Consider the following 14,164-nt stretch of genomic DNA (forward strand, 5'->3'; position numbering starts at 1 on the left):
AGCAGCCCGCGTCTCGCTCTCCCCACCCAGTGCAGTGGCCGCCGCCTCTTCCGCCGCCGGGCTCGGGGCCTCCGCAGCGACAACATGGAGGCCGTGAAGACCTTCAATAGCGAGGTTGGTATGGCAGTCCGGCTCCCCTGCTCCTGCCCGCACCGCCCCCACCCCGGGTCTTGGCCGGGGCCCGGAGGGTGGGCGCGGGCCTGCGGGTTTTTAAGGGTGGGGTGAGCGGTGGCCTAGCAGTGCCCGTGGGGGAGGGGTGTTTCTCCTTTGGGTGCCCCTCCCCCGGGTCCGGGAGGAGGGTTGGGGGAGGGCCGCCCTGGGGCGGAGGGAGGTTCTGGCGTCTCCGGCGCCCTATGGAATGGCTGCGGGCTTGGAGGGAAAGACCCGGTTGGGCCCTCCCCCAGAGACTCCCGACAGGTCCCTCGAGGTCAGTTCCTCCGAGGCTTGGCCCGCCCACCTCCTTCCTGGGCCTTTGAGGATTTAAGTGGACGCTGGACATCACTCTCCAGACCTTCCCGGGTCCTCATTGAGGCTGACACCGATTGGGGGCGGTGGGGGAAATGAACCTACGGGGTGTTGATCTGTGGTCACGTTACACGTAATGTTTATAATTGAGACATTGTTGACTAGGTAACCTCCCAGCTAGGGACTTGAGCTAATTGGATGATTTGTAGACAGGCAAAGGTTATTCTGCGGTATCTTCTATTTTTACTCCCTCCTCTTCTAATCCATCACGACATAAGGACAAATGGTAGAGAGAGATCTGTGCATCGAGAGATGGAAGATTCTGGGGGAAACATTTCTTGCTGGCTCATTCACGTGTCAAATGAGATTTTAAAAAGCATATTCCAGTTTTCACAGTGTAGTTGAATTTACTAGTCTGGAAGAAGACAGGTTTTGGTAAGATGTATTCAATTTCTTTTTAAACTCCGACTTCAGTATGCCTTAATGTAAACATTAAACATAGCAAGTACACATCTGCACAGTCAGCATTAGTATCCCTACCCGTAACCCTTAGAAAGTGTAATTATGGCCGGGAACAGTGGCTCACGGCTGTAATCCCAGCACTTTGGGAGGCCGAGGCAGGCCAGCCACAAGGTCAGGAGTTCAAGACCAGCCTGGCTAACATGGTGAAACCCTGTCTCTACTAAAAACAAAAAATTAGCTGGGCGTAGTGGGGGGCGCCTGTAATCCCAGTTACTTAGGAGGCTGAGGCAGGAGAAGCGCTTGAACCTGGGAGGCGGAGGTTGCAGTGAGCCGAGATCGGCGCCACTGCAGTCCAGCCCAGTGACAGAGTGAGACTCTGTCTACAAAACAAAAAAAAAAGAAAAAGTGTAATTATGCTGCTAAGTAAATTAGCATAAATTTTACGAACTCTTGAAATGCGAATACTTTATTAAATACTATGATTGTTAAAGAGTATCTTTAATATTTACATCTTAAAATACTAGCTTTTTGTTGTGGCGGCCCAAATAGAACAGTACTTTTAAATGCCGTTGTGTAATTTTATGTTGTTTCAATTTCTTTAAAAAGAAATCTTAGCAGAGAGGCCAAACGGTAGATAATATTTGGGCTATTTTAGAAAACAGTGATATATAACTTTTTTTGGAAAGCATTTTCTTTTTTAATACTACATTTTTTTATTTTTAACATTGATAAATTAGAGCAATGCACTTGGGAATCTTCTTTTTTTTTTTTTGAGATGGAGTCTTGCTCTTGTTACCCACGCTGGAGTGGCACCATCTCAGCTCACTGTAGCCTCCACCTCCCAGTTTCAAGCGATTCTCCTGTCTCAGCCTCCCGAGTAGCTGCGATTACAGGCGTGCATCACCACGCCCGACTAATTTTTGTATTTTTGGTAGAGACAGGATTTCACCATGTTGGCCAGGCTGTTCTCAAATTCCTGACCTCAAGTGATCGGGATTATGGGCGTGAGCCACCGTGCCTGGTGTTTCATTTTTTTCATAGCTATCTTTCTTTTTTTGAGAAGGAGTCTCATTCTGTCACCCAGGCTGGAGTGCACTGGTGTGATCTTGGCTCACTGCAACATTTGCTTCCCGGGCCCAAGGGGTCCTCCTCTCACCTCAGCCCCCGAAGTAGCTGAGATTACAGGCCAGAGCCACCATGCCCACCGATTTTATTTTTTTATAGAGAGGAGGACTTGTTATGTTGCCCAGGCTGGTCTTGAACTCCTGGGCCCAAGCGATCATTTCACCTGGCTTCCCAAAGTGCTGGGATGATAGATGTGAGCCACCACACCTGGGGTGTTACTATTTTATTTTCTTGTTGCCATCATTGGATTTAATTCCTCCCGCCACCCCCCTCCCCCCACACACTTTGATGAGTATCTGTCTTTGAGGGGGTTCCTAGTAATGTGGTCCTCCCCCTCAAAGGGCCATCCAAGACATTTTTTTTTTTTTTTGAGATGGAGTTTTGCTCTTGTTGCCCAGACTGGAGTGCAATGGTGAGATCTTGGCTCCCTGAAGCCTCCACCTCCTGGGTTCAAGCGATTCTCCTGCTTCAGCCTCTGGAGTAGCTGGGATTACAGGCGCCTGCCACCACGCCTGGCCAATTTTTTGTATTTTTAGTGGAGATGAGGTTTCATCATGTTGGCCAGGCTGGTCTTGAACTCCTGACCTCAGGTCATGCACCCGCCTCGGCCTCCCAAAGTGCTGGGATTACAGGCATGAGCCACAGTCCCCGGCCCATCCATGACGTTTTAAACAGTAGCTCCCAAATATTAGATGTGAACAAGTGTTTAGTGCACTGTGGTTGGTCACAGTAGGGAAGAAATGTTAATGCCAGTTTTTCATTTTAATATTAATTAAGGATAAGAGGGCCTAACATTTACATGTTTAGACAGGTGTTTCACCTGTTTTCTCATTTTACAGGAATTCGAGGTTTTTGGTAGTCGCATTTTAGTGTGTGTAGCACTCTCCCCTTTCCCCTTATGGATTTCAAAGAACTTAAGTCTTGTAACTTCCTTATTTATATGCTCTAGCTTCACCATGTTTCAAAGTGGGGTTAGCTTAAAAATAGCAGTACAGAGTCAGAGAGTTGAGGAAGGGAAATATATTTGAAGAAGATTCAGAAAAATACTTTTTTTTTGTTTAAACACAAACAATACATAATACTGTTTTTTATTTTGAATGCAGTTTCTGGGAATGTTGTAATATTTGCTAATGTGTAGTAAACATTTTGTTACTGCAGATAAGCATATGCTGAGTAGTTCAGTAATGATTGTTTTCCATTATGTGTTACAAATTACAAAAATTAAAAAGGAATTCTAGTTAACAGGATTAGGAGAAAAGGATGTTTTCGATGCTTATAGTCAATTTGGCTTTTAAAGGTGTTTATCTTTGGGCTTAATCCATCACAACTTTCTCTGCTAAATTTAAAGGTATCTTTGAAACATTGAATTGTTAATTCCATTTGCTTTGTAAGGAATCAAAATTTAGCTCTAAGAATAATCCGGAATGTTTGTCAATAAGATATTTTGATACTTCACCTTAAAATATTTAAAATAGGCTGGACTCCATGGGTCATGCCTGTAATCCCAGCACTTTGGGAGGCCAAAGTGGGCAGATGACTTGAGCTCAGGAGTTCCACACTAGCCTGGCCAGCATGGTGAAACTCCTATCTCTACAAAACAACAACAACACAAATTAGCTGGTCATGGTGGCACATGCCTGTAGTCCCAACTTGGGTGAAGGGGTGTAAAGGAGGGGGCAGGTGCTGAGGTGGGAGGATCTCATGAGCCAGGAACGAGGAGGCTACACTGAGCTGCACCACTACACTCTGGCCCGGGCAACAGTGCAACCCTGAATCAAAAAAATTGAGACAGGTACTTGCTGTCAGCAGGTCACCACGCCGAGCTAATTGTTTTTTGTTTTGTTTTGTTTGTAGAGACAGGGTTTCGCCATGTTGCCCCGGCTGGTCTTGAACTCGTGAGCTCAGGTGGTCTGCCCACCTCCCCTCCCAAAGTGCTGGGATTACAGACCTAAGCCATGGTGCCTGCCCCAAATTAAATGTTTAAAATATGAAATACTTACCTTTTATGGCTTGCTAAGGCTCAGGTTTTTCCAGACTGAATTTTATCACCCCCATCTTTTAATTTTGTGGAGATCATTGGTTTGAAAACAGGAAGATGCCAGAGACTTTAAGATTATAGATTTTTGTGAATTGTGGGTGTGTGTCTGTAGTCCTAGCTACTTGGAAGGCTGAGGTGGGAGGATCTGTTGAGCTCAGGAGTTCCAGGCTGCAGAGTGCAATTACTGCACCTGTGAATAGCCACTGCACTCTAGCCTGGGCAACAGTGTGAGATTCTGCTTCAAAAAAAACCAAAAAACAAACAAAAAAAACCCAGAAAACCCTGATACTGTGGATGAGTTTCAGCTATGAAAATCCCAGACTTTATGCAAGACATGTATGAGTTGTTTTTGTCATGTCTACCCACCCTACCATAATTTATCAAAGGAATTGACCTTTCACTTCTGTGTTAAAAATTAGTGTGTCAGAAGATCCTTTAATTGTGCAGGAATTATGTGGTAAATTTCTCTTATCACGAGTTAAATGATATTTAGGCTCAAGAATTTATTTTTTTTAAGTGCCCCCTGTGCTAATTTTGTGGGAGAAAAATAATTTCTATTTAAACATCATCCCTGTGATGAAAGTTTAATCCCATGACCACTACTTTCAATTCTGAAATGATGAAAGACTGAAGTTCAGGTTAGAATACAAGATTTCCTCAGAGTCAGTGGGTGAGCAGTTAACCGTAAGAGAATTACCAGTGCAAGCTATTGCAGTTGCTGCTGCTCTAAGATGGTGGCACTTGTAATGATTTAGCATTTCTTCCTAGTGAAAAGGGTCGCAGATTGAACTGCCTAAATCTGTGGATTACTTTGGGACTGCATTGATTGCTGGAATGCAGCAGTTTTATGTGAGCTGCATATCTATACTCAGTATTTAAGAATGATCACTGTGGCCGGGCGCGGTGGCTCAAGCCTGTAATCCCAGCACTTTGGGAGGCCGAGAAGGGCGGATCACGAGGTCAGGAGATCGAGACCATCCTGGCTAACATGGTGAAACCCCGTCTAATACAAAAAAACTAGCCGGGCGAGGTGGCGGGCATCTGTAGTCCCAGCTACTCGGGAGGCTGAAGCAGGAGAATGGCATAAACCCGGGAGGCGGAGGTTGCAGTGAGCTGAGATCCGGCCACTGCACTCCAGCCTGGGCGACAGAGCGAGACTCTGTCTCAAAAAAAAAAAAAAAAAGAAAAAAAGAATGATCACTGTTTGGAGGTCATTCTGGTAGGATCTTGTTCTATTTTTTTGTTTCCTTTTTTGTTTCTTTGAAAAGGGGTCGTGAGACAGTGGCAAGTGCACGACCCATTCTTTCCTGTAGTTCGAGAGGGCATTTTAAAACATAGCAGACTGTTGTTGTTTAAGACTGAGTCTCTCTTGCCCTGGCTAGAGAGTGCAAGGGCAGGATCATAGCTTACTGTAACCTCGAACTCCTGGGCTCAAGTGATCTTCCTGCTTCAGCCTCCTGAGTAACCAGGACTATAGGCATGTGCCACTGTGCACACCTAATTTTTAAATTTTTTGTAGGGGTGGGTGGAGGGATGTCAATATGTTGTCCAGGCTGTTCTTGAACTCCTGGCCTTTAATGATCCTGCTGCGTTGACCTCCCAAAGTACTGGGATTACAGGTGTGGGCCACTGTCCTGGCCAGATTCTTTTAAATTTTAAGTACTTCAAACAGGCAAACACAGTCCCTTTACCATTAATCACACTTCAAAAAAGTTAACAGTAAATCTTTAACATAATAAAATACCAGTCAGCGATCTATTTTTTTCAGGTCCTTTGTATTGCTAGCGTATTACAATGTAGCCTTTCCCCCATGATCTATTTCTCTTGCTGCTCTGAATAGGCTGAGTGGGAAGATGTAGGACGGAATATGTAGGTTTGAGATCAGAAGAGTAATTTCAGTTTAATTTCTGGATTTACCTTAGTTCATAAATTTAGAGGATTCTGTTACCTTTAATTGTATTTAGGATACCTAAATTCTTAGTATTTTTTGTCTTTGGGATCCTTTCGGATAGATGAATCTTTAAACTGTTCCAGGATGCAGGCTTTCCAGAATCAGTTTAATATCCACTACATTTTTCTGTTCTATAAAGTGAACTCCCATCTCCATTTTATTTTGCTTCCAATTTTGTATTCAGTGTGGATATTTTGTCTAACTACAGGACTTTTTATAATTTCACCAACATCTGGTAGTAGACATGGGTTAGTAGAGAAAAGTAGAAAAGGCAGAGGGCATAATACAAACATGTGAAATTTGGTTTTAGTTTGTATATTTTTCCTTTGTCGATAGTTTAGGATAGGGAATTTGTGGGAAGCAGCTATAAAACACTGCATTTGTCTTTTATTTTCATCTACCAGGGAATGTGTCTCTGCTTTTCCTTTCCCATTATCATTTTCTAGTGGGAGTTCTGGTTAATTCTGTCAGTCAGGCTGTGTTTTTTTCTTTTTACCTTGTGAAAGTCCTTTAAAGATGTAGCATACTTAGTGTTATAAAGGAAGGAAGTCTTTCACTAACCCGTTTCTGCTCATATGAGAACCCAAGATCTAAATATCTTGGGAACTATTGATATTTTGGGCTGGATAATTGTTTGCTTGGGGAGCAGTCCTATGCATTCCAGGATGTTTACAGCATCCCTGGCCTCTATGCATTAGATGCCACTAGCACCCTCCACAATTATGACAGCCAAAAATGTTTCCAGACGTTGCTGAATTTTTCTTGTGGGGCATGGTGACCCTGGTTCAGAATCACTGATTTAGGTCTCCTGTTAAACTGTCTTAAAACACTGTGCTTTTTCTTCCAGTGATCATAGCAATTTTAAGTAATTTTAGTAGTCTTTACCACTGGACGATAAGCTCTATGAGGACAGTGACTATATTTCCTTTGTTTCATGTCCTTGGTTCATAGCACAGTATCCTAATACACAGTATATATGTAAAGTAAAGATTTTTTTTTTTTTTTTTTGAGACTGGGCCTTGCTCTGTCATCCAGGCTCGAGGGCAGTGGTGCCATCAGGGCCCACTGCAACCTCTGCCTCAGGTATTTCTCCCACCTCAGCCTCCTGAGTAGCTGGGACCACAGGCATTCACCTCCATGCCTGGATAATTTTTGTGTTTTGAATGGAGATGGGGTCTTGCCATTTTGCCCAGGCTGGTAGGCTGGTGTAGAACTGGTCTCAAGAGATCCACCCACCTTGACCTCTCAAAGTGCTGGAATTATAGGCGTGTGCCGCTGTGCCCGGCCACTAAGTAAAGATTTTTTGAATGAATGGATGTAATCCTAGGTAGCTAAATGACCTTGGCCAAGGTAGTTAACATTTCTGAACATCTGGTTATTACTTTGGGGAGGAGAATTGGGGAGGGGACTAGTCCACTGAAGATTCCAGTTAGTTTAAATCCATTGTGAGTTTTATGTTGTCTAGTAATTATGTTATTTTCATGTCTGATTTTGCTCTCTTTTTCTGTTTGAAATGACATGTAGAAGTTTTTTTCTTACATTAAAAATAGAATACAAGGATAATTGAAACTGATAATGGTTTTGAGAGACTGCATGATTTGAGAGTGTTAAATACGCATCATTAAATATAAAAAAATTTTGGGCACAATGGAAATGCATGTTTCGTGGAGTTCAGTTATTTCATTCTAGACTAGCATTGAGTTTGTTACAGTAATTTTGATTAACATTTAGGGGACTTTATAGCCCCAGTGTCCTAAAGAGTCATATTGTGTGATCATTTGCTTGCTGTTTTTTTGAGACGGAGTCTTGCTTCTTCGCCCAGGCTGGAGTGCAGAGGCGTGATCTCGGTTCACTGCAACCTCCGCCTCCTGGGTTCAAGCAATTCTCCTGCCTTAGCCTCCCCAGTAGCTGGAATTACAGGCATGTGTCACCACACCCGGCTGATTTTTGTATTTTTAGTAGAGCCGGGGTTTCACCATGTTGACCAGGCTGATCTCGAACTCCTGATCTCAAGTGATCCGCCCGCCTCGGCATGCCAAAGTGCTGGGATTACAGGTGTGAGCCACCGCCTGGCCTGTTTGCTTCTTTTTCAGAAGGGGTATAGGTGGCTTAGAATTAGTGATAATATTACTACTTGTATGTACAATTTCAGATACCTGTTTCTAAGGCCAGTTATGCTGTTTTGGACAACTTCTAACTCATAATGGTGTGAAAGAATGTAATCAACCTTGACCTTGAACACTGGCTGAGCTCCTGAACTTTTAAGTGAGCTCATTTTGTCTGGTTTTGTTTTCTCAACATCTTTCTCTACTCCTCTCTCTCAGGATTGTGCCTCTACTCCTGCTTGTACAGACTGCTTTTCCAGCAGCATGGACACAAGAAGCATAGTAAGATGATGATAACCCACATAAGGCAGGCCCTTTGGAATATGTTAGGTTTCAATTGGTAGTGGAATAGTATATTTGATTATATGGTTAGTACTTGGGAAGCAGAATGAAGTTTGTCACTTAGAATAGATTGGTAGTCATAAAAGAGAGCGTCTAGGGAATAAGTTGAATTGCTTCACAAAAAATAGGTTAATTGGAGAAAAAAGTTTTATGCTCAATAGTGAGCATAAGTTATGTGTAAACTTTTGTTGTGTTTACTTCTATTCTGCTCCATGTGATTTTACAAAAGAAATAGAACTATTTGAGTGAATTGCAGACCTCTTAATTTAATAATGTACCTTTTGAAGAATTTCTTTGAACTATAAAATGACAGATTATTGACGTATATGCTATAGGAATAAACAGACTAAATTGAAATTTTGATTTTCTAATTATAGAGGCAGCAGATTGTGGTAGAGGTACTATTGGTTATGAGAAATAAATGCTGATGAGAACTGTTTTTATAGCTTGTGATTTCTTACCTAAATGGATTCTGTCTCATATTTGATGGTAAACATGATGCATTTGCTTTTTCTGACTTTGATTATATGCATTTGTTTTGTCTAATTTTGTTTTATAAGAATTTCTGATACAGCCATCCTTTAAACTTAAGGAATGCTATGTAAATGTATTAAAATACCTACTATAGGTCAGGAAAAATCTCAGGAACTTTTGACATTTATTTATTTAGTCAGAATGGGGACTAGGTTGCTCATGTTCTCTAAAGACAATTTTGACTGTTAAGTTGATGTATGCCAAATTTGTTTTTAAAATAATTCTGCAACTTAATGTAATTTATATTGATTGACTTGAAAGACCTAGGATTTCATTCTTTAATTTGTTTGTGCATGTAACTAATATTTAATGAACATGTATTGTGGCCTAGGGATTTTTTTTCCATCTCCTGGGTTATAGTGGCAAACCAGACAAGCAAAAATCATGCCCTTTTGGAACCTGTGTTGTTGTGATCCTTTTCCTTTTGTCTTGTTACCAGTTTGTGTATTGAACTTGCTGCAGAGCTGGAGAGGCTGTGCAGGCACTACTGACTCCAGCATTGCTTCTTTGCTAAGGACTATGTTGATTGCAGCCTGATCTGTTCTTAGCATTTTGCCTCTTAGAGTTCAGATTGCCTGTCCACTACTCAAAATAGAGACTGAGCAGGTAGACTTAGTTAAATGATTTTTCAAACAATGGGAAAATATGACTAGCTACATTAAGTTTTATACAAAATTGTCTGTTATATATGTTTTAAAATCTCCATTTGATATTTTGGAATCAACTATTTCTTATACAGATTTAAGGATGTTTTGTCAGCGAGAATCATTAGTCTCCACATGCATATGATTTTAAAAAGCAACTATTGTTAAGTGGAGACCAAAGCCTTATGAATTTAGAATAATAAACTAATAAGTATTTTCATTTTTAAAGCAAACGTTTAAGTATCTGAGAAAATTGATGTCCCTTTTATAAATATTTTCTGAATTTGGTGTGATTCCTCAGGGTTTATTTGAGTAACTTAACAAAGAAAGACAAAATACTTTGCCATGTACTTTAGTGTGTAGAACTTGGGAAATAATACAAAGATTTCTGTACAGTGGTCAATGTCTCAAAGGTTGACCAAGTCCTAGTTAATGGCTTTCTTTGATCTAGCAATGTTTTTGATACCATAAAGTTTTGTGGTTAAGAAAAAATAGACATAAGTGTTTGAATTTGTTGAAATATTTTAAATATATGAGTAAAATCTTCTGGAGTAAAAAAAATTTTTTTAATCTTTTTTGCCCTTTGAGTTTTGAATTTTGTTTTTTACAAATCAAAACATGATGTAGCAAATGTCTAGTTTCTGTAACAACTGCTCACTATGATGACAAAAATCTGTCTTACATATTTTTGAAGTGCTTTTAATTTGCCAGACATTTATTAGAAGTTACCACTTTGCTGGGCACAGTGGCTCTTGCCTGTAATCCCAGCAGTTTGGGAGGCCACAGTGGGTGGATCACGAGGTCAGGAGTTTGAGACCAGCCTGGCCAACATGTTGAAACCCCGTCTCTACTAAAAATATAAAAATTAGCCAGGCGTGGTGATGTGCGCCTGTAATCCCAGCTACTCAGAAGGCTGAGGCAGGAGAATTTCTTGAACCAGGGAGGGAGAGGTTGCAGTGAGCTGAGATCACGTCACTGCACTCCAGCCTGGGCGACAGAGCAAGACTGGCTGGGTGGGGATTGGGGGAGGGAAGTTAACCACTTTTTCAAAACATCTCATGTACACAAGTGTGTGTGCCTACTGTATACTTAAAAAAATTAAAAAGAAAAAAAGTAGATATTAGAAAAAAGTGAACCACTTTATAATATACAGTGTTTTATACTCTGCGCTCTTTTCTGCAGCCATTATGTTTCCATGGATCTTTAGTTTAACTTTGTGATAATGGTTAAATAGGGGTTATCCCATTTTACAGATAAGGAAACTGAGGCCGAACAGTTGTGATTTTTCCAAGGAAATGCAGTTCTGTAAGCATTAGAGCAGGGATTAGAAGGACTTAGTTCTCAGTCCCTGGTGCTAGGTGTAAAGGAGAACCACCATTCAGTTTTTCATAGGTTTTTTTGGTTGGTGGTTTTGTTTTTACTGGTGTAATGTCCAAATACAAATTTATTTTCTCATTTTTAATTTTTATAACTTCACATTCATAGAAAAATAGTAAGAATGATGAAGAAGTTTTGTGTATACTTCATCCAGATGTCTCTACCTCCTGTAACCATATTTGCTTTCTTTCTCTCTCTTCACATGCAAATGAAAATATAATTTCTGAACATTTTGAGAGTAAATTCCAATTCATGGTACCCCTTACCTCTAAATAACTCTGTGTATATTTTAAAAACAAGCACATTTTATTTAACTGTAGTACAATGATCAAAATCAAGAAATTAACTTTGATACAGTACTGTTGTCTGTAGATCATATTCAGGTTTCACTAATCATACCAGTAATGTCCTTACTGGAGTAAATTCTACATCACATCTTACGTTCTCTTGTCTTAGTCTCCCTTAATATGAATTGATTCGTTACTCCTCTTTTCTTGTATGACCTTTGAGATGATATTTGATAAAAATAGGCCAGTATTTTTACAATTGCTTTAATATTGATTTGCTGCTGCTTCATGATTAGGTTTGGGTTCTATATTTTTGGCAGGAACACTCCAGGAGTAATATTGTATTCCTCTCAGTGTACAATATCAGGAATCATGTTATCCATATATTCTATTAATAGGGATGTTGAGCTTTTGCTTATTATTATTTTTTAAAGAGACAGGGATGTTGCTCTCTTGCTCAGGTTTGAGTGCAGTGCTGTGATCATGGCTCACTGCAGCCTCGAACTTTTGGGCTTAAGCAGTCCTTTGACCTCAGCCTTCTGAGTAGCTGGGACTACAGGTGCACTCCAACATGCCTGCCTAATTTTTTTTTTTTGAGACGGAGTCTCGCTGTGTCACCCAGGCTGGAGTGCAGTGGCCGGATCTCAGCTCACTGCAACCTCCGCCTCCCGGGTAGCTGGGACCACAGGCGCCCGCCACCTCGCCCGGCTAATTTTTTGTATTTTTAGTAGAGACGGGGTTTCACCATGTTAGCCAGGATGGTCTCGATCTCCTGACCTCGTGATCCGCCCGTCTCGGCCTCCCAAAGTGCTGGGATTACAGGCTTGAGCCACCGCACCCGGCCGCCTGCCTAATTTTTTAGATTTTTGGTAGAGAGGAGGTCTGGCTGTGTTGCTCAGGCTGGGGTGCTGATTTTTGTCTGCATGGTTTCCCTACTGTATAGTTACTGTGTTTCCTTTGTAACTATTAATAGTATCTTCTGGGGAGATACTTAGTTGCAAATATCTTGCTACTCGTCAAATTTTCACCATTTGTTTTAGCATCTTCTCTGTTCTTAAATGAATCAGAACTAATGGTGATTGCCCAGTGGTGGTTTTCTGAGTCTATCATGTTTGTATTTATTAGTTCGCATTCTCTACAAGCTTTCCCATTTATATATGTAGGTGTATATTATATTAGTATGAACTCATGGTGGTTTTTTGTTTTTTGTTTTTTGCTACAGAGTCTCACTCTGTCACCTGGGCTAGAGTGCAGTGGCGTGATCTTAGCTCAGTGCAGCGGCGTGATCTTAGCTCAGTGCAGCCTCCACCTCCCAGGTTCAAGTGATTCTTGTGCCTCAGCCTCCTGACTAGCTGGGGCTATAGGCACACAACACCATGCCTGGCTAATTTCTGTATTTTTAGTAGAGTCCAGGTTTTGCCATGTTGACCAGACTGATCTTGAACTCCTGGCCTCAAGTGATCCACCTGCCTCAGCCTCCCAAAGTGCTGGGATTACAGGCGTGAGCCACCGCACCCAGCTAAATTCATGCATTTTTTTTGTTGTTGTTGCTTGAGGTATCTTTATACTTTGATTGTCTCGGTTTTGACTAGGCAAGCTGGCTCCTTTGTCCTTTAGACAAGTCCTCATTATTTTTTGAGTTGTCTTATTCTCTAGTGTAATAAAATGCTCCCGCCCCAGCCTGGGAATCAGCGATTTCTCTAGTTTCTTTTAGTTTATGTATATCTATCACTAGATAGAACTGTAAATTTTATATATATACATACATTCTTTCTCATCTCTTTTGTATCTGTTTATCTAAAAAGCCATGAATTCATCATAATATCTTCAATTCCAGTCAAATACAGTAGGGTTCATTCTAGCTTTACTTCTTTCCAAATCTGTAATTTCTTTCTTTGACAGCAAGAAACCTGGCTTTTGTTATCTACAATATATTTACTTATTATTTGTTCATTCCTGAAATACATAGAAAGTAGTTTCAGAATTGCTAAAGCATATATCTGAAAACAAACCTATTAATTAGAGTTTAATATTTGTTTGTAATTCATTTTTTGTTTTTGCCTAAGGTTATATAGTTAAAATACTATGTACAAACATTACTTGGTTAGTTTTCTCCCCCACTTAAAGTGGTTTTGCTATTTATTTGAAATACAGTTAGGTTCAAGTTTTTCTGTTTGTATTCCATTTTGACTTTTTTCCTCTTTCATCCTTGTCCTTGTTTGGAATTTTTTTAGTATGTGAAACATTAAAGATAAATTAACTTTAATCATTTACTTTTTCCTAGCTTCAGCGTCATAACTTCTTACACTCTGATAAAAAACCAAAACAGCAAAGCATTTATTTAACATTCTTCAGATAACATTCTGAAATTCAGGGACTTAGATGTGGAGAAAGATTTAGGTAAGCGATCCAATAGTGCAGATTCTACTGATGGGTGAAAGAAAGTATGTATTTAGAGAAAATTTATTCTTTATGAGTGGAATCTCCAGTCCAGGGGGCAGCAAAATTTGTCTGTAGAGCATTAGTAAATATCTTAGGTGTTGTGGGCCTCTTTGTATATTCTTCTTTGTCTTTTACAAAGCTTAAAATAGAGAACCGTTCGGCTGAGGGTGATAGTTTAGGCCTGTAATCCCACCACTTTGGGAGGCTGAGGCAGTCTGATCGCTTGAGCTTAGGAGTTCCAGACCAGCCTGGGCAATATTGTGAAACAGTATGTCTCTACAAAAAATACTAATACAAAAACATTAGCTAGGCATAGTGTTCCGTGTCTATAGTCCTAGCTACTTGGGAGGATTACTTAATCCAGGGAGGTGGAGGTTGCAGTGAGTTGAGAT

General features: G+C 40.7%; 1 protein-coding gene across 1 annotated transcript in view; it reads left to right on the forward strand.

Annotated features, from left to right (window-relative positions):
• Positions 1–34: 34 nt before the first annotated feature.
• Positions 35–14,164, forward strand: part of TIAM2 (T-cell lymphoma invasion and metastasis 2) — a 569,840-nt gene continuing 555,710 nt past the window's right edge. Inside the window, 2 exon segments of the mRNA XM_011952751.1 lie at positions 35–114; positions 8,366–8,428. Coding sequence (XP_011808141.1) covers positions 85–114; positions 8,366–8,428 — 93 coding nt within the window. The 5' untranslated portion in view covers positions 35–84.

The sequence above is a fragment of the Colobus angolensis genome, unplaced genomic scaffold (genome assembly GCF_000951035.1).
Source record: "Colobus angolensis palliatus isolate OR3802 unplaced genomic scaffold, Cang.pa_1.0 Scaffold35, whole genome shotgun sequence".
Lineage (NCBI taxonomy): Eukaryota > Metazoa > Chordata > Mammalia > Primates > Cercopithecidae > Colobus > Colobus angolensis.